This window comes from Rhinolophus sinicus, chromosome X (genome assembly GCF_036562045.2).
Source record: "Rhinolophus sinicus isolate RSC01 chromosome X, ASM3656204v1, whole genome shotgun sequence".
NCBI classification, from domain to species: Eukaryota; Metazoa; Chordata; class Mammalia; order Chiroptera; family Rhinolophidae; genus Rhinolophus; species Rhinolophus sinicus.
Window position 1 is genome coordinate 11634799 of NC_133768.1, and position 25788 is coordinate 11660586.

The following is a 25788-nucleotide window of genomic DNA, read 5'->3' on the forward strand; positions in this document are numbered from 1 at the left end:
GGCAAGGAAATCACAATTACAGCAGAGATTTATTCATAGGAGGAAAGAAAGGGGGAAGGAGGGAGGAACTAAATCAGAAACACATCTTGGAATACTTAGATTCATCATAATCTTATTCACCCAGATTTACATGTGTCTGCATGCTATTCAGAGTGGTGACCCTTAAATAAATGAAGATCATGAGCCTTTAAAAATAACTTGTTTTCACTCTACTAACAGTTTTTAAAAGTTTCTTAACACTGAGAGCTAAAAAAGAAATGTTTCTGAGAACATTAAACTAACCAGGAGTTTTCACTCCCCAAGTATAACGATTCATCAGGAATTTACTCTAACTGGCTTAGCTCATTTGAAGATGCTGAGAGTGTAGCTGTTGAGTGTCTACACTAGGTACCCTGGGTACAGAAGGCAACAACCTGATTATTTCCAAGAACTTCCCATGGACATTTGGGACTACCGGTAGAGGAGGAATCTTTGCAGTGGCTCCGGCAGATGTAGCTTGTGGATGGTTTGATGACATGTTCGACCCAAACACTTCCGGACACACAGGCGGCAGAGCTGGGCAAGAGCAGGCGGGCCTGAGGAAGGAATTAAAATGGCGTGAACCTCATGACAGTGGGGAGGGTTTGAGGGAATGAAGGGGAGACAAGAGAACTGGAAGAGGGTGAAACTTTCTAAAAACTGAAGATGGATCTGTATAGGAATTAGAGAGTCAGGTAGAGACACGCAATACACACAGGGATCCTGGTTTGCCTCCTGGATGGCGACATGTTTCTTTCGTTGAGCCTCCAATGGTATTGCATTGATATTGAAGAATGATGCCAACCAGAGGCACGTTAGAAATGAAGTGTGAGGTCTAAAGGGAATGCACTCTATTCATGTACCACATATGCCAATGGAGGTGATACACTGACTGAAAAGAAGACACAAATGGAGCACTGAACATGCAGGACCCCAAGGCAGAGCTGCAGAGGGAGGGACAACTGGCAAGAGTGTCAGCAGGAAGCCTGGCCTACGTGATCACAGAGGCAGTGCCACGAGATATGGGGGGGGGGGCTGGCACTCAGGCCTCAGGGTCCTCCTGGACTGCCTGGCTCTAGCTGCCCAGGAGGCAGTGCTGGCTGGGTCCCGACTCACACTTGGAGGGCCCTCCATTCTCTCAAGGATCCCAGCTCAACAGAGGATCTGGAGAAAGGACCCAATTCACTTAGACCCCATTATACCCTGAACCTCCATCTCATGGAGTCTCACGGAGTCATCATGCCCACGGCTTTGAGTGGCTTTAAGTCCTAAAGGAAAGTAAACTAACAAGAGGCCAAAATATGAGGGAGTAGGATGAATGAGCTTTGGGCTGGACTACGCTATACAGGGGCATTTGTAATGTCCTACTATTTCCAAACCTGACTCTATCAATCAAGATCTCTTCAAGTAGACCTGTGTAATTACTGGACTATACAAAGCTTTCCTTTTCAAGAATATCCTACTTGCACCCTATGAGAAATGGTGGACTGCATGTACAACAGCCAGATAACACATGCATTGATATTTGCAAGGAGCACCCATGTGATAGAAAGCTACCTGGAGGAACAAACAATCGTCCTTAGTTAAAATCTTGGGAAGCAAGAATAGAAAGCATCGCTACCTGTCACCCAACTAAAGCTCCTCTGGAAACAGTAACGCAGCAAATTGTCCAGTTTGCCTAGACTAGTTCAGACACCAGAGTGAACTCTGACACAGCTGGTACTCATCCTTCTAGGGCAAGCGGCTATATTTATGAAGACAGAGGACAGAGGAACTTGCTTATAGGTAATACAAATCCTGGACCTGGAAACATTTTTTGTTTTTTGTTTGTTTGTTTGTTTTTGTTTTGTTTTGTTTTTTTAAATTTATTGGGGTGTTTTGATGGAAGAGGAAATGTGACAACTGCTATAAACCATATTCTCAGCTAATAGTTGGAAAGTACCTGGTATGTATTTCCAAACTGCGGACTGGTAAGGAAGACCCTAATTCTTCAAGTGTAGGTTCAAATACAAGAACAAGCATGAATGACAGGCTACTGGAAATAATCTAGACCAGTGGAACCCCAAATGTGATCTCAGTGCAGCAGCGTCAACAGCACCTGGGAACATGGTGGACATGCAGAATCTGCTGAATCAGAATCTGCATTTTAATGAGATCCCCTGGTGATTCCTATGCTCCCTAAAGCTTAAGAAGCACTGACCTAGAGAGCATTCCAAAAAGTACTGAACCAAGCACTCCACTTGGAAGGCATATGAGACATGGGGTGGTTTCACAAAATGGAACTGGTGAATGAAAGAAAACACTTTTCCACTAGAAACTGTTTCAGAAGATTCAGGATCGGGCCATGACACTATTCTGGGATCAGAATGCTTGGTTAGGATCCTGGCTCTGCTTCTCAGAGGCCGTGTGACCTTCTGCAAGCCCATCTCTTCATGTTTCTCTTTTCCCATTAACTGGGATAGCACCCGTTACTGTAAAGTTCTTGCTGCCTTAACATTTTAAGAATTCAAGGAGGGGCGGCCAGTTAGCTCAGTTGTTTAGAGCGTGGTGCTACTAACACCAATGTCGCCGGTTCGATCCCCACGTGGGCCACTGTGAGCTGCGCCCTCCAGTGCCTGGCACACGTAAAGATGAATAATTACTATTACCGTTAATATTCTCCCGAGTGTACAAATGATCAATATACGCTCTGATATGTTCTCTTTCTGTATGGTCATAACATGGTTCTCTTTTGAATTTGGAATACAGAGCATTTTGGAGGCCCGGCCTTCCTCCCCTGGCATCCGTAGTTGCATCAGCTCATGATGGAAATGGGAGTGAGGCAATGAGGAATGCAGACCCACCTATTCCCTGATCTCGACAACGGGATTCCGCATCCATTTTATCATCTCACTCAAGTATTTCTAACTTCCCCTGAATCTCCTCCAGATATTACAAAGCAGAGTTTGGAGTGTTCAACTGTATGCTTAGGCCAGGATAGATGTGGCAGTTCAACCTTTTCACAGTGAAAACAAAGTTCTCTGATTATTTTCTTGTTATGGAAAATACAAAGCAACATACCAGTTGTATGTAAATGCCCTTTGGTTACAAGTGAATATACACAGCATAGAAAATCCCATCTCAGTGATGCTAGGACTCACCACCTCCTGTCAGTTCCAATTACAAAGAGAAAAAAAGGAAAAAGGTGAGAAAGTCTAGAGACAAGACAGAAAGAAGAGAGAGCAGATGTGCTTATGGAAAAGACATGACCCCCGAGTCCTTCCTTACCTTCCCGCAGCAGGAGCGCCTGCTCAACGCTGCTTTTCGGGGCCGCCAGATCAAGTGCACTTTTGCCCTGAGCGTTTCTGCACTTCAAGTTAGCCCCGTAGTCTGTTAGCAGGTGGATGACTTCCCCACTGGACTGCCTGGCTGCAGCATGGAGGGGGGTGTCCAGCCACTGGCCGTGCTCAACACTGGCTCCTTAACAAAGCAGATGGCCACAATTCAACACCAAATGTTAAACGTAGAAACACAGTGAGCTTAAAATCTAGTAGCTGTACATAAAGATATCTTAAATGCCATGACATATTTGACAAATCTCTGAAAATGTGATGTAAGTTTAGAACCTCAGCAATGTCCATTAAGACAGTTTCAAAATATTTTGCAAGAAAAGTAAATAAAAAATATTTTAGTCATTTGAAATGCTTTACTTCCTTTCCCATATGAACTTTGTGACATACAAAATTAGGTATTTATAGCTCTTTTTACACAGTTATTTTGTTTTTTGGCAAAGGATAAAGCTACTTAGCATTTAGTATTAGGATAAAGTTTATTTAGTATTTATATTATTCAGGGCTCACAAAAAAGATTTCTGAATTACTACAGGGAGTAGTATATGATGGCAGATAAAAAAGGCAAGAAAAATCTTGGAGATAAAAATTCTTATTTAAAGGTTCTTACTATAATCTCCACCTTTATGCCAGTGGCTAATTTGGGGGAATCTTTAAACAATAGTTTCAAGACATTTCACCTTTCGCTGGACTCTGTTTCTGTACATGCCTTTTAGAATTAAAAAAAAAATTACTAAATAACTTAGTAGGATTGATCTAAAGTAGTCTATGGCAAATGTCTGCTGTTTTTACTATCCAGCATCTTCCTGGTAACCACATCTAGATTTCCTCTGGGGAACCATCCCCTGTGATTCCCAGTTCATGTGTTTCCAGTGAAGCCCAACAGCTGCAGTGTAGACTGAAATCTAGGCCAAAGCCGATTAGTGCAATGTATTCCCTTGGCCACCATGATTGGTTCAGACATGAGCATGTGACTCAAAAAGAGCCAAGGAAATACAATTGTTTTTTCCCCTAGGACTTATGGGAAAGAGACTCTTGCTCTCTCTCGAGACCACCAAGGAGACCCATACCAAGTAAATGGAGCCAATATCCAAGGAAGCAGAACTGAAATATACACACACTCATTTCCCTGGAGAAGTTCTGTTTTAAGCGTTCAAGCATCAAATGCTGTCAGAATTTTGTCCAGCCTGACAAGAACTTCATCTTTGAAGCCATGGAAAACCAACAAGGGCAGTAGGTTCTTCTCATGACAAGATTTCTGGAAGTTACCTAATTCTAGAAGTTTCTTCACACAGTCTACCCTTTGGTGGGTGCAGGCCACATACAGGGGAGTTCCAAGCTGAGGCACTTCTTGGTCAATGTTAACGTTATTTGCCAGCAGAATCTCCATGCACTCTCTATGACCTGGTGGAACACAAGATAATCCGAGTCAAGTAAGGGAAATATTGACTATTCACAGAATTATACGATCGCTTATCTGGAATGGGCTTTAGAAATAAGACTTTTTTTTTAAATTAAAGTTTATTGGGGGGACAATTGTTAGTAAATTACACAGATTTCAGGTGTACACTTCTGTAATACATCATCTATAAATCCCATTGTGTGTTCACCACCCAGAGTCAGTTCTCCTTCCATCACCATATATTTGATCCCCCTTCTTTCATCTTTTCTTATGGCACAATAGTATTTAGTATTCCATTGTGTATATATACTACAACTTCTTTATCCAGTCATCTATTGAAGGACACTTTGGTTGTTTCCATGTCTTGGCCACTGTAAATAAAGCTGCAATGAACATTGGAACACACTTGTCTTGATGTATAAATGTTTTCAGATTTTTTGGGGGGTAGATACCCAGGAGAGGGATTGCTGGGTCATATGGTAATTCTATTCGTAATTTTTTTGAGGAACCTCCACACTGCCTTCCATAGACCTAAATATAAGACCTGAAACAATAAACCGCATAGAAGAAAGCATAGGTACTAAACTTATGGACCTTGGGTTCAAAGAGGATTTTATGAATTTGACCTCAAAGGTAAGGGAAGTAAAAGCTAAAATAAATGAATGGGACTATATCAACCAGAAAGCTTCTGCACAGCAAAAGAAACCATCCACAAAAATTAGAGGCAACAAACTGAAAGGGAGAAGATTTTTGCAAACAGTGCCTCCGATAAGGGGCTAATATCCAAAATATACAAGGAACTCATGCACCTCAACAACAAAAAAACAAACAACCCAATTAAAAAATGGGCAGAGGACCTGAAGAGACACTTCTCCAAAGAGAACATACAGACGGCCAATAGACGTTTTTTAAGCAGAAAATATATGTTTTTTTAAATCTTAGAAATCTCCAAAATAAAACCATTAGAAAGGGAAGTACGCCCATGCTTTCCCCACTTAAATTCCTCTTTGCAGCCTTTGAGGTACCTCCAACTAAATTAAGGGCTCTGAGGAGCACAGCTGAAATCCTCTAGTTTACAAATGGAAGCTTCGAGACCTAGGGGGGTAAATGACTCATCCTATTACCGTGTTTCCCCGAAAATAAGACCTAGCCGGACAATCAGCTCTAATGCATCTTTTGGAGCAAAAATTAATATAAGACCCGGTATTATATTATATTACATTACATTACATAATATTACATTATATTATATTATACTATTATATTATACCCGGTCTTATAGTAAAATAAGACTGGGTCTTATATTAATTTTTGCTCCAAAAGCCACATAAGAGCTGATTGTCCGGCTAGGTCTTGTTTTCGGGGAAACACGGTATTACTCTGAAAAGCCAGTGCTCAAATCCAAGGCCCAACCCTGATCCCCCTCCATTACAAATCTCTCATTCTCTTCTTCGCCCACGCATGCAAGATTGAGTGTATGGCCGCACCAGGCAGTAAAACCTCCTTATTTTGGTTAACCTGAAAGATACCTATGAGAATTAGTTAAATTTCTCAAGTATAGAATATATTGAAATGTACTTTCAAATTTAATAGCTAACAAGAACTATGTAACAAGTATTCTCCTTAGAGAGTTTGCCCAATGAATAGACAGGCATGGTTAATTTGCAGCATATGAATGATTTTGTTCAGGAGCAAATGCTTCTGAGGTATCAATGGGAGCTTGTAAAGAGTTTGTTCTCTTTGAAGATTTAAATGTTTCCTTAAAAAAATCTTATCATCTCTGATTAACTTAACCAACCTTTTCTTTATAGATAGCATAAAAGTAAGCTTCATCTCAAACCTGCTTGATTTATCACAAATTCTGAGTTAAGGATAAATAGGCATTAAAATGCACAAATAAGGATTCTGTGGATTCAAACTATTTGTTCACATAAGTAAATGTTATACCTGGATTTTAGCATCGATATGTCAAAGTATTGATCAGACTGATCCAGCGTACTCATAGAGGTTGAAAGCTGTAAGAATCTAGAAATAATATCTAATCAGTACCTAAAACTGCCTAGCAAACACAGGTATCTAATAAATATTTGTGAGTAATTCCTGTCTTTTTTTTTCTGCAGAAGAAACTGAGCCTAGTTTGAGTTAAATTTAAGTATTCTCAGGAAGTTTCAAAAATGAATATATACCTGAAACTAATATAAAAAAATAAGTAAAATTTTAAAAAATTAAAAAAGAATATATAAAAGTCAAATGATTAGCATTAATGTAACAATATGTAAAATAATGAATTTGCTATTCATCCTTCCATTCTGTGACATTTGGTCCCTAACACACTTTTATGATACAGAAAAAAATGCAGAATGACACACAAATTCATGTGTTTATGATAAGCATATATGTATATATGTGTGTGTGTGTGTGTGTGTGTGTGTGTGTGTGTGTATATATATATATATATATTTTTTTTTTTTTTTTTTGTAGGCACACAGATACCAAATACTCCATATATAACCATCCAAGCACTGCAGAATTACTCAGGTAACTCAAGCCATTCCCAATGTTCATCCATTTTCAAATGTTCGGGTGAAATGCAAATAATAGATTCATTATTACTTCAAATCCATATTAAAACAATTTTAAAGACTTTTATATCATTTCCAAAGTAGACTATTTCCCTACAACTTAAAAGACTTACTTGAAGTTTGGGAAATGGCCACCAGTTATTAATAATTGTTTATTAAATATGTATAAAACATCAAAACCATAGATACATTGAGATTTGGGTCTTTTGTGACATTTAAAGTAATCCATTCCAAAAAAATTACCAAGTGACATGTTTAATAACCTGGGGCAAATCTTTCAGTATTGCCTTCTGAAAAAAAGACTTTCATCCCCAATTATACCAGCTGGGTAACACAGAAACGTTGCTCTTTAGGTGTGACCTTTGACAAATGGCCTTGGCCTTGCAATGGCATCTTCTTGTTCATGTCTAGTCTATGCATATAATTTTTAAATTCCTTAATGTTACTCTTTTCCCTCATTTCAAAAGTAAGTGAGAACACAGGAATCTAGAGTCAATTTCAAGGTTTCCAGTGCCATGCTTTTTAAATTTGCACCTTTTTTTTCTCAATAACTACGTAATGACCCTGAAGTCATCAGCTCATCTAGAGTGTACTGCCTGTTATGGACAATTATGTTTAATCTTTCATTAGAGAGACTATCAGCCTTCGCTTTCAGACACTTTCGTAATTTATTTTATGTTAGTGGTTGATATTTTATGGGCTTGGGGATGAGCTATTCTTTTCTAGTAAGGACAGTGACATAAGCACAGTACAACTCATGGAAGTCACCTCTGCAGTCTTGACTGCACCAGCTGCCACCAAAACACCAGCAAAGAGCCTCAACAATGGCCTGCTGAGAGACAGTCCCCAGGAAATGGGACATCTGAGACACAAAGCCATTCCCAGGTTATAGAAAGACGTGTTTCGTGCCCCGGTGGTATCTCCTGAAGGTTTAGGCAAACTGAAGTTGCTGCTGTGGGATTTCTAAGGCACACACAGTAGTCTACTGGTGAAGAAGGTCTGGGCGATCCTTGCATGGTGAACACTGTACCACTGATTCATGCCAATTGGAGCAAGTCCCCCAGTGTTCTGTGTGTAATGTCATGGCTCATTTACCTCTCTTCACTGCCTCATGGATGGGGGAAGCCAGGTGCACCTCGAGCTGGGCCTTGGCTCCAAACTCCAGCAGCACGTTGACACACGCTGCACTGCCACTGCAGCAAGCATTGAAGAGGGGCGTGGCTCCATGAACTGTCACTCCATTGACCTAATGATGGGCAAAGACAGATGCAGAGGATTTGCTAATTCTTTGTCACCATCTCCAAGTTGCATTCCTGTATATCTGCCTGGAGAAATTTCCCATGCTGGTGAATGAGCAAGGAAACGCTACATCATTACAGCATCATGTTAATTAGGCACCAGTAGCCTATCAACTCTCACCTATAAATGACATTTCAAATGGGGCAAAATGGGACAAAGCTTTTCAAATGCATTCATGGGTATTCCAGAGCTTCTTAGGAGCCTCCTAATCATTGATGAGCGGTCCTCTATGGTGGTTAAGAACATGGCCTATGGACTCATCAGCTTGGATTCAAATCCAGCTCTCATTCTCTTTTATTTGTTCAGAGATCTTGGTTGGGATACTAACTTTGTGCCTTGGTTTCCATATCTGTAAAGTGAAGATCATAAAAGAATGTATGTACCTTGTGAGGTTATTGAGTGGATCAAGTGTGTTACTATAGTTAAACACTTAGAACATTGCCTGGTGCCCAGTAGACACTCAATAAACATTTAGAGCAACAATTATTTCCATTAATATGGAGCTGACTGCCCCTCTCAATCATGAATAAATATGGCAGAAACCAAAAGTACTAGAAAAACCAGCTAGCTTAAGGTCCCCAAATCTGTGCTTAGAAAAAAATTTCCTTGGCAATTCCCCACGTTCTGCCTTTCTTGACACAGATTTCCTTTCTGGACTATTATAATCCATACAAATTACATATGCCAGCAGTGACTCCTAAAGAGATCGTGACCAAGCCAAAGGCACAAAGAAAACAGTTAGCAATATGGTGTCTCCAACCATCCTCAGTGCCTTCTAGGGCTATGGGAGGCTATGAGAACAAGCCTGGCTGGGAGGCATCTTTGAATACTAACAATAGACTGGAAAGAACGTTGGGGGAACAAGGCATTCTGGTGGGGAGGTTCTGATAGGATTGAAATGTGGGACAATAAGGGCCTGATGTCAAACCCTATCACCTCAGCAACTAAGGATATATGCTTGTGATAATCAGGATCCCAAATTTCTTTCTTTTAGAGACAAAAAAGATATTTCTCCACAGTGCCAGGATAGCCCCATTAAACTGGAAAGCTAAAGATGAGATGCTAAGATGGCAGAGACAGAAAGGACAGAGAAAATGTGTGTAAATGTATACATTCTAGGGATTTCTAACCTATTTCTATAAAATATTTTCCATAAAAAATATTTGGTGGAACTGGTTTGATTTGTTTTTACTAAGTATTATCCTCTTCCTCAGTCCAGGAAGTCTTCTAATTTGATTTCCTGTAAGTTTCTCTGTCACTTCAGTTCAGCATTATTCAGCATCTATTAGGTGCCAATTTTGTAAACAAAGGTGGGTAAGACACCCCCTACGCAATCAAAAATCCATCTATAACTTTGGACTCCCCAAAAACTTAACTACTAATAGCCTACTGTTGACTGGAAGCCTCACTGATAACAAATAGTCAATTCATATATTTTGTATGTTACATGTATTATGCACTGTATTCTTACAATAAAGAAAGCTGGAGAAAAGAAAATGTTAAGGAAATCATACAGAATAGGTTAAACAGGTTGAATTCCACAGGGAAAGACAAACAGAGGAAGAGATCATTTTGATACAACAATAAATGTTTTAGATCACTATAGGAACAGGCCAAAGGAGAGCACAGACTTGAGAAACATTTAGGAAGTAAAATTAGTAGGATGTTGTGATTAATTAGATGAGGAGACGGAAGAAATAGGATGATCCCCGATTTGGGGCTTCGGAAACCAGGAATCTCTTTCATCTGGTTTCTGAGACTGGGAATCCAAGAGGAGCCGGGAGTCCCAGAGGGAAGAATATGATAAGCACGGTTTTGGATGCACTGGGTTTGAGGTACCCATGAGACCGTCAATTTTGAGGAATGTTCTACTGATTGACCAACTTTCCTCTTGTTTCTTCTCTCATTCTGAGGTAAATGTTAAATAATATCGTATGTATCGACTGTTCCCTCATAAAATTGCCAAAGACAAGGGACCATGTCTCACTCTTTGTACCCCACAAAACGTCCCAGAGTTGTACCAGCTCACACTCCTCTACGACCTGATGTTGTCTGATATTTCCCACTCACAGTCTGCCTGTGACTCCAGTCATCTAGCTTGAAAGGAAATGGTGCTCCCCCAACCTTGCTCTCATCATTACATGTGAGTTGACTAAGTGGTAACTTAAATAAGCACTACCTAATGAAAATACACAACCATGATGGCATCGGGAAAATCACTTTGCCCACGGAAGACTTTGATATTCAGTCTAACATGACGTAGAAACCCAACTTCCACATAAAATGCAAAGAAAATCTTCATTAAGCCCTTAAACACACTGTAGCTCATGAAACAAAGAATGCAAAGACTGAGTTTAAAAACAGCAGCCCAGTGGCTCAGGTGGTTGGCGCGCCATGCTCCTAACGCTGAAGGCCACGGGTTCGAGTCCCACATGGGCCAGTCAGCTGCGCCCTCTACAGCTAAGATTGTGAACAATGGCTCAACCTGGAGCTGGGCAGCTAAAGGATGGTATGAGCTGCTGTGTGAGGCTTGAATCGGAGTTGGGGGAGGGAGGGGAAAAAATTAGCAACAGAACAGTATCTGGCAACTAAATAAATGTCATTGATATTTTCAAAAGTTTTAATTTGATAAGTTATTCTGATATCTGATTACATACAGCACCACAGTCACTCCTTGAAGGAGAGAATTTAAAAATAAGATGAAGTTAATTTTGTAGGTTTTTGCAATGTGTTATTTATTAGAAGCTCATGGGCTTTAATAATTTACTCAATACAAAGAGTTCTTCATTTAGGTTTTTCAATTAAGAGTGGTTTTTTTGTTCTTTCAGAATGTGTTCTTTCTAATGTTTTACAATAAAATTTCCAAGATCAGTTTTCAAATTACTTTAGCTCAACTGATTTTTTTAAAGTTAGCATCACAATTTTGAAAGATTTCTGTGAATTACGTCATCTGAATGTTCACAAGTGGGCATGGATCCTGAAGGGAGGAGCAAGCAACAGTGTCTTCCAGACCATTCAGGAATGTGGACGCGGATGGGGCCAGACCTGTGTTACCTACAGCACGCAAGCAGTCTGAAAGGTCATGTCTCTCTAGATGGCAGCAGCTGCACTTGGGCAGACAGACCTGCGGGTCAGGGGCGGTACTCACGTGTGCACCATTTTCCAACAAGGCTTTAGCGCAGGCTACATGACCTCCAAGGCATGCCTCATGGAGAGAAGAGACCCGGTTAATTGTCACGAGGTTCACATTGACACCCTACAATTTGGAGAGAAGTCGGTTAAAGGTAAAGACTGCATTAGCAATATCAATGAAAGCAACACTGTTGGAGCTGTTCCTGTCGGCCTGTGGGGATCACATAGAAAGTAAAGGCCATGACTGGGGAATCTAAATATGGTGTGGGAGCCTTGAATTCATGTATTCACCAAATGCTTATTCAGCATTCTGGGCCAGGCAATGTTAGTACTTGGGTCTTCAAAACTTATGACATAGGTCTCTCTCCTCTAAGAACCTAGCGGGAAAACAGAAATGGGGGGGGGGGGCGGGAGGGGAACAGCAAGAATATATTGCTATACTGGAATATACTCCTATACATATTCAAATTTCAGTTGGGAGCATGGGGTATCCTTGAATCTGGCTTGGGTAGTAAGAAAAAACTTCGCAAATGAGGTAGTATTTAGCTAAGGCCTGAAGCATACAAAATGTCAAGCTAGTAAGGCAAAAAAAAGTACAGTTAAACCTTGAACAACACAGGGGTTAGGGACCCCAAGCCCTACCCCCATGCAGTCAAAAATCCATCTATAACTTTGGACTCCCCCAAAACTTAACCATTAACAGCCTACTGTTGACTGGAAGCCTTACTGATAACATAAACAGTCAATTAACATATTTTGTATGTTACATGTATTACGTACTGTATTCTTACAATATAGTAAGCTAGAGAAAATGTCATTAAGGACATCATAAGGAAGAGAAAATACACTTAAAGTACTGTAATCAGATTGGGAACAAAAGGATGACCCCCTCCCCCCAGGCTTAAGAGAAGAAAGTAAAGTAGGCTGTGCTCCCAGAGTTGATGTCAGCCACCACTCCACTGTGTGCAGAGGTGTCTGCATACCAGGCTCTGGGGCCAGGGGCTTCTCCTAACCCCATCTCCTTAGCCAGGTGCAACAGGGCCCAGTGCTACCATGTTTCCCCGAAAATAAGACCTAGCCAGACCGTCAGCTCTAATGCGCCTTTTGGAGCAAAAATTAATACCAGGCCCGGTATTATATTTTATATTATATAAGACCCGCTCTTGCATTATATAACACCAGGTCTTATATAATGTAATGCCGGGTCTTATATTAATTTTTCCTCCAAAAGATGCATTAGAGCTGATGGTCCAGCAGGAATTAGGTCCCTAGTTGATCCTTCCCAGATGAGTTGTTTTTTATTCCTGCCTTGTAATTCACCTGCTGAAAGCTTCCCAAACCTAGTGCATGACCCGGAACTCCAAACCCCAACCTAAGTAACCCACCGTCTCCTGCCAAACCTTCGAGGTGTTGCCTGTCCCTTCATCTTAGGGTCTCTTTGTGCCTCCTCAGTTCTGTCCATTTTCATGTCCTGAATATGGTGTCATTACTCCAGAGCGGTGCTATATATTTCAAGTTGCGTATCTAATACAATTCGAAAAGTCCCTTTTTCTTTTCCCATATCTGATTTTCTTTTCAAGAAAAGAAAAACGGGCTAGTCCACAAGGTGGCAGTAATGTGCTAGGGAAAAAACCCATTAGTGCAAACTCTCAGAATACCTGGAATTTTAGAAATGTGATGCTGGACAAGCCTGAAAGACCATCTACAGTGAATCCCATTCACGATGCATGAGAAAACAGAGAAGCAGAAAATTCAAATTATTAATAAGACTGGAGGCTCACCAGCTGGCGGTGACAGCCAGCGTGATAATCAGGAGCTCCTGGTCCTCAGTTTAATGTTTTACTCAGCACACCACCTTATCTTAACGTGAAACAAAGTAAAAAATAAAATAGAATACATTTGGCTAGTGTGTCAGGGCAAAGAAGTGAGGGTGCACTTAGGGAAAGTTGAACTTCTCTATAAAGAATGCTCCTTATACATTTAAGCACACTAGAGACACCAATGTGCGTATGAAGTCGAGTGAAAAATAAAGACGTGCTCAATGTAATGTGGTATCCTGGATTGAATCCTGGAAGAGAAAATGGACGCTAGTGGGAAAACTGGTGTAATCCCAGTCGTCTGTAGGTTAGCTAATGGCATTGTACCAGTGTTAATCGCTTATTTTTGACTAAAGAACTGCAGTTATGTAAGATGTTAACACTATGAGAAGTTGAGTGAAGGGTATACGGGAAGTCTGTACTATCTGTACAATGTTTCTTTAAAATCATTCCAAAATTAAAATCCTATTAAAAATACTAATAAAAGGACTGAGGTGAGAGGCTGAGAGGGAGGAGGTGGAAGCAAGACTTTTCACTGTGTACCTTTTTGTATCATTTTAATTTCTGAATTATGTGAATATATTACGTATGAAAACAATCCAATCAAATTTAAAGTGCTTACAAACAAATAAGCAAGTGATAAAACCTATTTGATAATTTCTGGCAGCAATGTTTTCTTTTTGCTTGTACTTTCTTGAGAACTAACAATTCATAAAGGAGAGAAAATAAAGGCACACCTACACAAATAAAGAGCAGTGTGCCCAGCAGTTTAAATTGAAATCAGTAAGTAAGCCAGGTTCGGTGGCAGCTAGGATGTGGAAAACAGATACATGACTCACCTCTTCTATCCACACACAGACTCTAAAACAAAGTAAATGGAGTGTGTACACTTTCATTCCTTCACAAATATTTACTTGGCCACCATTCATTGTTCAAGCTGCCAGGGATACAGTCATAAATTAAAATAAAGTAAGCAAGACTTTAATAAGTCTTCCCAAAGGAGTAAGGTTACTTGTTTGTCTACCTATTTTCACTCTTGCAATGTTGTATCGGTGGGGAAGCCAGCCTCTAAGATGGTTCCCTGTGATCCCTGATTGCTGGTATTGGCTCACTTGTATTCTCCTCTCCCGTTGAGTGGATTTACTGACTCATATACCTAATGAAGAGAATATGGCAGAAGTGATGTCACTTTGGAGATTAGGTTATACTAAGACTTCCTTCTTAGGTACTCTCTCACGTTCTCTCTGGGGGATGAGATGCCATCTCACGATGCAGGCGCCACCCTATGCAGAGGCCCATGTAGCAAGTAACTGAAGTTGACCAACAACCATATGGGTGAGGTTGGAAGTAGATCCTCCCCCAGTCGAGGTAGGAGATGACTGCAGCCCTGGCTGATACTTCACAGATTGCAAGGGACTCGGAGCTACCCAGCTAACCTGTTCCTTGGCCCACAGAAACCATGAGAATCTAAGTGTTTGTTGTGTTTCAGCCGCTAGGTGTTGAGGTGATTTGTTACATAGCAATAGCTGATTGATGCAACTAAGGCACACTGGGAGAGTCTAAGGTGACTTAGTGTAACACAAATTTGAGGGCATCCCCCACCACACCCACAGGGAAACTATCTATGAAGTAAAGGAAGGCCCAGAAGGGGAAGGATGGAACTGGGCAAAAATGAGCCAGTCTCCCAAGAAAGGAGAGGCAGGAGAAACAAATGGTGAGCTGTAAGAGGACACATACGCCTAGAATGGCCGTACTGGGGTCCAGCAAGCAAGACCTCTGCTACAGGCAAGGCTAATAAAGAAGGATGCTTGATTATATCATAAACACAAAGGATCAAGTCTTCTGTTTTCTTACCTGTGCAATTAAAGTTTTAAGGGCCAGTAAGCGCCCCTGGGCCGCCGCTTCATGAAGTGGGGATCGATCAGCCCAGCAGTCTGAAACACAAATCAAGCTCAGAGCCAAGGTCTGAAGTCTTCTTCAGCAGCTCGGTCATGCTGCCCACATAGTGTGAGAGGTGGTTTGGAAGAAGAGGAGAGAAGCTTTTAACAAGCATCAGGTTCTCGTGTCAGCCACTTTCAGGGTGACAAGCCACTAAGTATGCAGTCCATTAGCTTGCTGGTGGGTGAGGAGAGAGCACACAGACTGTCTCTGGCTTTTTGGAGCAGTTTTAATGAGCAATAGATGCAGTTCATATAAATACTGCCAAGTGCTTGAATCAATAGCTCTACATAAAGCAAAATGAAGGGCAAAGCTGGACAATGAGCATCCCTACTTTCATTTTTTCCCCCTGCCGCTCACCCTGACTCCTACCCTAAAGACTCAACATCCTATGCACCATGGAGGAGATTCTAGTAGGTTAGGGAAAATGGTTGTGTTCTAAATTCCCTATGTAATTGCCTCTGTTTCAATTTGGTAATGAAGCATATCTATTATCAGAATGCAGAATGTTGTTTATCAGATGGTATAATCCTCCAAAAGCTTCTCCCTGAACAGCTTTGTTGGGGGCAGTTGAGTGTGATGGCAAAGCCCGGGGCCAGTGAAGCCACACTGCCTCGGTTCGAGTCCCACCGTGACCACTTTCTCTGAAAAAGTGGGCAAGTTACTAAAATTACTTAAACTTCAATTTCCTGATCTGCAAAATGAGAGAACAGCAATCTAGTATTTAGCAAGTGCTTGGGTCTCTAAGTAGGCCAATAAAATGCATCCATGATGGTAGGTGCACAATACAATTAACTTTAATAATAAGTACATTTAGTAAGTCTATGCGCGTTCCAGGGAGCAGCCTCAGAACTGCCTTAGGAACACATTTTTCTTGTAGATGCCCATCAGCAAACAAGACTAACCAGTTTAAATGGACATTGCAGAAGTAACCCTCTATCAAACACGCCAAAGGCTAATCATCCACTTTGGAAGAAAACCTACTCTGGTTTGCAAAATCTGAGCATTCTTCAAATTATAACTGTGCTCTTCACACACTGAATAGCATGTAATACAGTTGGAATTTAACACAACCAACCTTTTCTAGGTGATCCCGATTGTATTAAGAATTCAGTTTTCCCCATACCGCAACCTTGGCAAAAACAATCCCACCAAAGATGGAATTAGGTGGATTTGAAATAGCTTGAGGCCTCAAGGAGAGTGTGAACTTTCCCAACTAATAAGAACCAGGGCTACAAACATTTCAGTAAGATGTCTTCTTACACTGAAACTCAGTTTTTATCTTCTCTAACCCTTTGGGTTATGAAAATGGGGAAAGCTAGAATGAACTTAATAGGGTTGGATTAAAATTGGAGCAATTAGTATGAAAATGTGACTATATGTATATGCTGAAAAAATGTATATACATTTTAAGAAAGGTAAAAACTGTATTAAAATTGTAATACAATGAATGACGCTAGCATTCATTTGATGTAACGCCATCTTTTGAGCGAACATCATACTACATGTTGCTACTGTAATTCGATTCAACTTCGAAAAGTAATACATAGATAACATCTCTTAGAACGTGTACATTTTTTGGAACCCCTCGTACACATACATACACACACACACACATACACACATACACAGTGCACTGAGAAAACCTAAACCAGGGCTCCTTGGAGAAATGCCTGATTTCAGGGCTAGGCCAGGAAAAATACAAGATGGGCCTCAAACACCTTGCCAGAAAGTAAGGAAATGTTCAATGAATGATGGGCAATGATGGGAAATATCAAAAAGACAGGGAAGCTGGCTTGAAGGGGTTTCCATTGGCCATATATGGGACAATTTGAGCATCAACATAAATGATGGTAAGAGATTAAATAATTTAATTCCTATTAAATGAAAGTCCTCACTGATATAAATGAATATATTATATAAACTGGGAGAAGAGAAAGCTCTTCCTTATAGTAGAACTCCAACTTAGAAATGTAGAAATAGAATCTGACTCAAATTATCTCCCCACAAAATAATTACTAGTTATCAAGGGAACACAGGTAATTTTACAGTGGAACAGAATTGTAGATACCACCTTACCCAGGGGGTCAAAGTTAACATCAGAAGTGATGGAAACAAACTGGCAGAGTGCCATCTAATGGAACACATGAGCAATACCATGTACAATTGGCAGGAACACAATGGAAAGAACACACCATCGCTTCTGTGACATTCCTGCTCACAATGCATAACCCAAATCTAGTCATGAGAATACTGCAAACCAATTCAAGCTGAGGGACACCCCATAAAATAACTGTCCTATAACCAGTTCAAAGAGGGACAGAGGAACTGTTTCAAACTGAAGGAAGCTGACAAGACACATCTAAAGGCAATGTGCGCCCCTGGATTGGATCCCTTTGCTATCAAGGAAATAATTAGGACAGCTGGGTAAACATGAATAGAGTCTGTGGGCAAAGAGAAGTAGGAATTCTTTGTACCACTCTTGTAACTTTTCTGTCATTTTGAAATTAGTTTCAAAATAAAAAACTATGTGCGTGTGTGTGTGTGTGTATAATCACTAGTGTTTTCATCCTCCTAATATGAATGTGCAATGCTTTTATAAGAAAAACAGATAAAATCTTTAGGATGAAAGTACATTGTGTTTGTATCTCCACTTGTCCCTGAGTTAGTTACAAGCTGGTGAGTGGAGTATTTGTAAATCTCTTGGACATTTACAATTTGCATAATGAGATAATGTATACATGTGATACTCAATTCGTCAGCTTTGGTTTTCTTCCAGTGCATCTCCATCTCATTCAATCTGAAGCCTGCATCACATATGCGCTGTCTCGCCTAATTGCTCTTGAAAATGGACGCAGGCACCCGGGTTGCGAGGACAGACTTCACCCACAGACGGCAACTCAGCACCCTGATCAACGTAAGAAGCAAACCCACAAACATGGCTTTGTTATTCTTTTGTTCTAACAATAGCCAGTCAACCCAAGTCACCTAAAGGTACTGTAAGTATTTGGTTCAAAAATAAAAAGCTTTAAGTGGTAACTTGCTATGAACTTAGCATTAACTTGCCTCCAAGTGAGCTGTGACGTCCCCTTTCCTTCTGGGAAGCGGGAACCACATCTCCGTCCTTTTCCTAGTAATTTCCTATCACTCATCAGTCCCATAAGACCTGCTCTGTACACACAACCTGGAGAGATCTCACAACCTAACGTGGAGAGAAGGAAGCCAGGCACAAGAGTGTGTGCTGATTCCTTTCTATAAAGTACAAAAAGGGCCAAATTCGCGCTGAGTGTCAGGAGTCCAAAGTACCTAGAGGAAGGGCAGGGGCTGACTGGCAGGGGGCCTGGTGGGGGCCATGCTGATAACATGCAGTTTCTTGACCTTGGGAGCTGGGAGCTGACTGTGTCTGCTTTGTGAAAATTCATCCAGCTGTTGCTCGGGATGTGTGCACTTGTCTGTGTTTACGTCCGATTTCAATAGAGATGTAAACACTACTAGCCTGCTGGGCAGTCCACTCTAAAGCTGTAATCTCTACTCCTCTGCCCAGCCCCAGGGCAGAGTGGGGGCCTCTCTGCCACCCAAGTAGCTGGAGGCTGAAGTGCGGTGTGTTCTTACACATGTCCCCACTTCCTTCTAGGTGCCAGCTCCTCTGGTGCCTTGGGAGTGGGGAGAAGTGAGAGGAAAGGGAAGACGTCTCCCCAGTTAACTGAAAGGAGACCAGTCCTGCTCACTCGGCCTCAACAGCAGATCTCACTCCTGGTCGGTGGCCTTGCCCTTCACACCAGGCTCACTCTGGGGCCCCTTTCCTATGTACTGGCATTTCACCACCTGTCCTCGTGTCCCCCACCAGTGCAGCATCCTCGATGCCCCCTACCCCCACCCCATGCTTCTGAAGTCGCAGCAAGCCTGTGGGGCCATCTTCCATTCCGCCAAGAAAGAGGGAATGGTGGGTTGTGCTGAGCCTTTCACTCACCACCCCACTGCTTTCCAATTCTCTTTTCTATCTGAGTAGCGCAGGGGGCAGTTCAGCAAGTTGCCTAAGCAGGCTTCCAATGTGAGAATGAAATATCCCGGGTCCCCTCCTTTCAGGCGCCCCTTATCTAAACTTGCATTTCTCCTGGAACCCCATCCCTTGGCTTTGAAGAGAAGGGGGAAGAGCCTTGCTTCATGTATTGGAATACCCCCAAATGCAGACAACGCCCTCGCCCCACAAGAAGAGATCTCACTTCTAGTAACTGGCAGAAAAAAAACTGAAATCCAAGGTTTGAGACTTCAGAACACTCGCTGTTCTGGTTTTAAGAACTACTGGTGTTTAAATTCTGCCGGTCCTCATGCTAGATTTACTTGTCTGGAGTGCTTTGCTATATCCACCTTCTCTCTATAGATAATGTGAAATGTATCTATTGTATAGCACCTTAAATGTAGAAATCATTTTTGTTTTCCAACTGGAAACAAAACCACTCTGAAGGAGTCACACTGCTTCTAGTCACACTGTTTTCCAGAACTTGCTTTGAAGGACCTTGAAGAGTTTTCACACAAAACCCTTTCCCAGAAAACTGCGAAGGTGGGCTCTCCTGTTTTTCTTCTCTTATTCCTGACACGCAGTCTCTCAGTTTTATCATTCTTGTTTTGCAAATTGGAGCTAATTATGAGAAATTAAGGACAAAAGTTATTTGGCAGCTAGGGAGTTTTTCCATTTCTTTCAAGAAATATGCAACCAAGCTCTCCAAATAAATGAATGCTTAAGTAGGAATCAGTTACTCTCTTCCAAGGCAGTCTATTTTCAGTTATTTGGCAGACTGCCTGTGTCACAGGGCCGCAAGCACATTATAAAGATAGTTTACTCTACAAATATGTTTACTTGTTCCTGATGAGGTGTACGGAAAATGTTCAAGTATTTTTTCATTCCCACCTTTGACTTTTTCTCAGAATACGATTTATATCTCTACTTCTCAGAATCTCTGAATAACAATTTCATGACAACTTAGAAAACCATAGATTTCAATAACAAAACTGGTTCAGATGGAATACAGCTGTCTGAGTTTCAAGTATTCAAGATAAAAATCAATTATTATTTTTAAATTGTTTTGCAATTTTTATCCTTCCTAATTCCAACAAGTATTCGAGATCACAGGTTTATTATTATTTTTAAAACAACCTAACTGGTTTTAATCTCTAGTACACATGGAACAATCTTTATTCTCTTTAGTCAAGTTCTAAAATCATATAAAGCAATATCTTCTCTTGTAGCATGTATCAAAGAAAATAAAATTCAAAAGGAATTTCAATTTTGAACCAAAACACAAGCAAGGGTCTAGCAGAATTAATGATATTTTAAGCAACAAAGGTAATTGTAAAAAAACACATTATAATCCATTTCCTGAGATATCTAAAATACTATAATAAAATCGAGTTAAAATGTATACTCCCTAGAACACCCAGCTCTGGTCAGGAGATGAACCCAAGTTAATGAACATCTTTCTGTAGTGTATTAAAAAGAAGGTTCCTTTGAACCCATTAGGAGCAGGAGAGCTGAGCTAGGTGACAGGTGGGGCCCCTACTAAAGAGTGATTGTCCCAACCTGGGAAAGCCAGCTGGCACCTGTGATATGTAACCACTCAGAGGATGGTTGGGCCAAGGCTGAGGAAACAACCAGCAAAACTGCACAAGAGTAGAAGGCTAGGTAGAAGATTAGGCAAGAATGTACCAAAGGCAGGAAAATCTGTCCAAAAGGGCAGGATAGGAAAAATGAGTCAGGACGATGAGTCAGGCAGAGGTGGGGCCATCAAATCAAGGTCAGTCCTTTGAATTCAGAGCAACAAGGACAACCGATTTTAAGCATAACACTCAGAATAGAATCAATCTTTTAGACTTAGCTTAAAATAGCCCTTTTAAAAAAAGAAAAGCGGGGAGGGGTACAATAGTTCCATAATCTCCTATCTGCCATTGTAAAATCCCCCAAATTCTGAAAACCAAGTGTTTCACCAAGGTTGATGCAAACCCCTTTGGCAGCAAAACATGGCCAGGACTCTGGTTAAGCAATTTATTATTTTTAATTTGTATTTTTGCTTAGTGTGAATATTTCCATGTTCACTACAGAAATGTCAAAATGTTTGATTCTGGGAGGCAGCTCTGGGTCCTGCTGGGAGTGCTATGTAATATACAGTATATACCCTGTGTAATCTTACTACTATCCCCCCAAATTCCTGAATCCTGAAACACATCTGGTCCAAGGGTTGTGAAAGCAGATTATCAACCTGTAGCTACACTTTATTTTTATCAAGTTTGATAACCAAGTCACTGTACTGAATACAGCTTCAATTCTGGCCCAATTAGCAAAGGTCAAAAAATCACACACCACATCTCTCAGGGGAGATAGCGCCTGCATAAAAATCTATGGGCTGAAGGTGGGATCCAGTGATCCATCTGGTGCTCTAGATGTAATGCCAAGGGCCAATAACAATGTTTCAAACTTAAAAATATACACGTGTAATATTGACCAACCACACAGACCAGCCTGAAAAAATCAAAATAATAAGCCAACCACAGCTTAACTCAATTCTGATGAGTTCTCTACAAATGCAGTAGTTTAAACCACAAAGACATATTGAATGATACATTCCAGAATATGAAATCCCAGAAGAAAACAATCTTTCCCAAAAGATTTTACAGCCAGAAAATGATACTTAATGAGGGATAAGATGCTAAGTGCTGCTTCCAAAAGAAAGAATGCCACGACCAACGACAGGCTAAACTCTGCCCCGGGTCAGTTTTTACTGCCCTCCCCTTGTCTTAGACAGTACTGACGATAGTTTACAGGAACATAATATGCTATTGGAATCAAGATACTTAACCTTGAGCTAAGACTTTTCTAAGCCAATTAGCTAACTTACTGATTAAATGCCACATATTTTCCCAACAAACATTTGACCAATGAACAGCAAAGGTAATTTCTGGTTTGAGTTGAACACTTACACAAAATTTTGTTCTTGATTTTTAATACGTCTGGCTTTAAGTATATAGTATCTAACTCCTAACAGTATCACAAGAAAACACACTGCTAGAATCATGTGAAAACCACTGTTTCTGGCATGTTACTTCCTACATTATTACATAAAGCCCTATATATCAAATACACACACACACACACACACACACACACACACACATGCATATATACATATATATAGGAAGGAAATGAAACTGCGAAATTAACATGCACTATTCTCCCTGCTGCCTCCTGTTAATAACTGAAAAACACATGTTTTACTTTATTATACCATGCTACTTGCAAATTAAATATTATCCTAGGCGCTTAAACAAATAAAGATATTTGAGATAAACAATGAATGCTCCATTTAAGAGATTTGTATTATGGCTCCAGATTTAAACCATGGATTTTGACTATTATAAAACCTTTTTAAGAGTGTATTTAACTTAAGGGCCACAAAGACAAAAATAATGCACATGAGCAACAAAAAACATTTTAACACTCTTGCCGACACAGACTGTTGGACTTTACCTAATATAAACCATGAGGATAATGTATCTATGAGAACAACAAAACTGTATTACTGAAACATTAAAAAGCCCCTGCCCAGATTTATAAATTAAATTACAAAACAGCTTTTCAGATCATGCTTAACTTGAAACTAAAAAAAAAAGTTGTTTGTTTTTTTTTAACCAGTCTAAGCAACATACCTCCCTGAAATGTGTGACAAATGTAATCCCCAAAAGAAACCTCTTTCCATACTCCGGGCCTTCTGACACTTCCTGAAACGTCAAGATTCTTCTCATTTTCCCCAGTTAATTGAAGCATTCTGATGCTTCGTCTTTGGAGGTCTTATTTCCTTGGATAAGACTGCTGTTATCTAGTGTCTTCAAAGTCGTCTACTGTGTTCGAATCACATAGCATCAGTTTATTTTGAAAGAGAATCCTGGATGCAAATTGAAATGGATACCAGATAAAGAATGATGTAATCCTGGAGCCACTATGAACATTAAAAACACATCGGGAAATTCTGAACTGTTTATGAATAAATACTCCTCTATTAAGTGACAATCCCAGCAGTGACAAGGATATCTGATTCAATTAGTTTTGCAGCATCTCACCACAATTAAGGTGAATCATTTCTTGAAAGAAATGGAGACTAAATTTACAAAGCATAAGACTTTAAATTGTTTTGCCCAAATGCTGGCATTTCTTATTACAATAACCTTTGTTTGTAGTGCTTTGCATGGTGCCATGTATAAATGGGTTTAGTGAAGGGTTTTTCCTAACAGTGACAAGTGGCTAATCAATTTGAATTGCAAATGACAGCACAAAAATAAATATAGCATGCCACGTGTGCTGCTTTACATTAAATGTACTGGCCATTCTATTTCCTGAGGATATTCTGTCTTGTTAGAATGCATTGTTCAAGTTTGATTAAAAATGTAAAAGACAATAATCCTACATAAGTAATATTTTGGTTAGCAAAAATGAGGTTTCTCAAAATATTCTCAGAAAGCCACTACTTTATTTACTTCTTAAATGTTAACAGAACTACTAACTTGCAAAAAAAATAAGGCTGAAAATCCTTCACAAATTGGTGCAGTCAATACCATTTGCTACTTTAAATAATTTTTTTAAACCACCCACTCAAAGCCAAAGTATATATAAAATCTGCCTTCTAGAAATATTCACATGAATTATCCAGGAGGTTTAAAAAAAAAGGAATTGGGAACAACTTCATGTATTTTTACCTGAAATTCCACCATAGATCTCTTCTGCTATCCTTGCCGCTTCTTTTCTATTTCCTTTGACGATATAGAAATGTGTTAAGAGAGCCAAAAAAACTTTAATTAAAAGCTTGAAGAAAAGAAAGGTAGCAAACATTGTAATAAAAATGTTTTTAAAGCCATAGAAAACAGGACCATCTTCCATTTTGGCTTGTACTCTGTACAGGTTCTCGGGACTGCAAAATTTCCCTGAGTTATAATTGGTATCATATGACATCTATTTTAAACCTTCTAGCCCTCAGTGCTCCTGTTACGGAGAACTCAGTGTGTAGGTTCTAAGCTAACTGGGATTTGGAGACTGCATGTGCTGCTGACATTCACAGCAAGGTTAAATACACGAAAGAAACTTCCTTCTAACCAGAAACACCCAATAATCCTAGACCTACATTCCTCAGTGCTACCTAACAAACAGGATTCAAATCCAAACCTTTTTTATTCCTGAATCCCAATTTTGATTATGTTATGTTGGAAGGCAGGATTGGAAAGATAAAAGAAACGTCTCAGATCCCATGGGGACAAAACAAGCTATCTGAAGTTCACACAAATCAGTACAAATACATCCTATGCTCCTGGTGGGAAGTCTAGCCCCTGGAACATTTCATTTTTTCTTCATTCTGAGGTTTATGGGAGACAAAACCCAAATCTCAAATATGACCAGTTAAAAAAGACCATTTACTCGAAGGCAGTGCTTAATAGAAGGTCCATCTTGGAAGCCTCTCCAAGTGGAAGTGTCAGACTAGAAGCATTCCACCACTTTACTGTAATAATTTCATCCATGACAACGTCCCCCAGCAAAGTTACTGATCGCTCACTTCCCATTTCAAGTGTCAGTAAAGGTGGTGCCTCTTTCTGGAAAATGTGGGCTACCCTTGATCATGGGGGAGTCATAATGAAACAGATGAAGACGATGCCCTAGGTTTTGGGTGAAATACCCAAAGATTCTATTAATCAATTCCTTCCCTAGTTGCTTAGATGTAACCCTAACTGTTCAACAAGCTGGCCAATACAAGTGAGAATAATTTATTTTGAATTTTCCTCACCTTGGAAAATTAAGGGAGGCAAATCTAGGTTTCCTCTTTTCATTCTATTAGATTTTTCTAAATTTCTACAATCTGTTAGAAAAGACAAGCCAAATTAAAATTATAAGAGCAGACTAAATAAATCTTATTTAATAAATGCTTTATGCAAATATATGGGAGCTTCTAGCACTCAAATTAGAATGAGTACCATCAGAAGAACTGTTTACCTATACTCTGCTAAAAGGCTGATGCGTGAGAATACAGCTTTGAATCACAATACACAGCAGATCATTTCGGTGTCACAGAACCATAAAGATCTCTTGTTGTTTTCATTTTCAAGAACAAATATTAACATATAGGGTTGACTTTACCAAGTTGAGATTACCTAGTCGAGTGCCAATGTATGAAAATACATGGATGAACACAAGTATTTTAGCTCTTTTCATGTCTCTTTCTTCAACTGTACTCTAAGAA

The 25788-nt window shown here is 40.1% G+C and overlaps 1 protein-coding gene across 4 annotated transcripts; it reads right to left on the reverse strand.

Annotated features, from left to right (window-relative positions):
* Window positions 1-10: 10 nt before the first annotated feature.
* ASB11 (ankyrin repeat and SOCS box containing 11) lies at window positions 11-24492 on the reverse strand. 4 transcript variants are annotated; one of them, XM_074323245.1, is made up of 8 exons: window positions 24260-24490; window positions 23216-23451; window positions 15434-15513; window positions 11779-11835; window positions 8427-8577; window positions 4617-4751; window positions 3286-3477; window positions 11-575 (listed from the first exon to the last, which is right to left on the reverse strand). In XM_074323245.1, exons 2-8 carry the CDS (start codon window positions 23331-23333, stop codon window positions 451-453), a joined length of 858 nt encoding a protein of 285 aa, XP_074179346.1. In that variant the 5' UTR covers window positions 23334-23451; window positions 24260-24490; the 3' UTR covers window positions 11-450. The 4 variants fall into 4 exon arrangements, with proteins under 4 accessions (XP_074179346.1, XP_019601871.1, XP_074179345.1 ...); XM_019746312.2 differs by having other exon boundaries at window positions 11779-11886; window positions 24260-24488; XM_074323244.1 differs by lacking the exon at window positions 23216-23451 and having other exon boundaries at window positions 24260-24492.
* Window positions 24493-25788: the final 1296 nt, after the last annotated feature.

Bases quoted from the DNA above. Each gene is read 5' to 3' on its own strand.
- ASB11 (XM_019746311.2), bottom strand. From the start codon at position 24,440: ATGGAAGATGGTCCTGTTTTCTATGGCTTTAAAAACATTTTTATTACA. The intron at 11,887-15,433 runs GTAAGAAAACAG...TCCAAATTGTAG, and splicing joins TTAAAACTTTAATTGCACAG to GGTGTCAATGTGAACCTCGT. The intron at 576-3,285 runs GTAAGGAAGGAC...TTCCTTCCTCAG, and splicing joins GGCGCTCCTGCTGCGGGAAG to GCCCGCCTGCTCTTGCCCAG.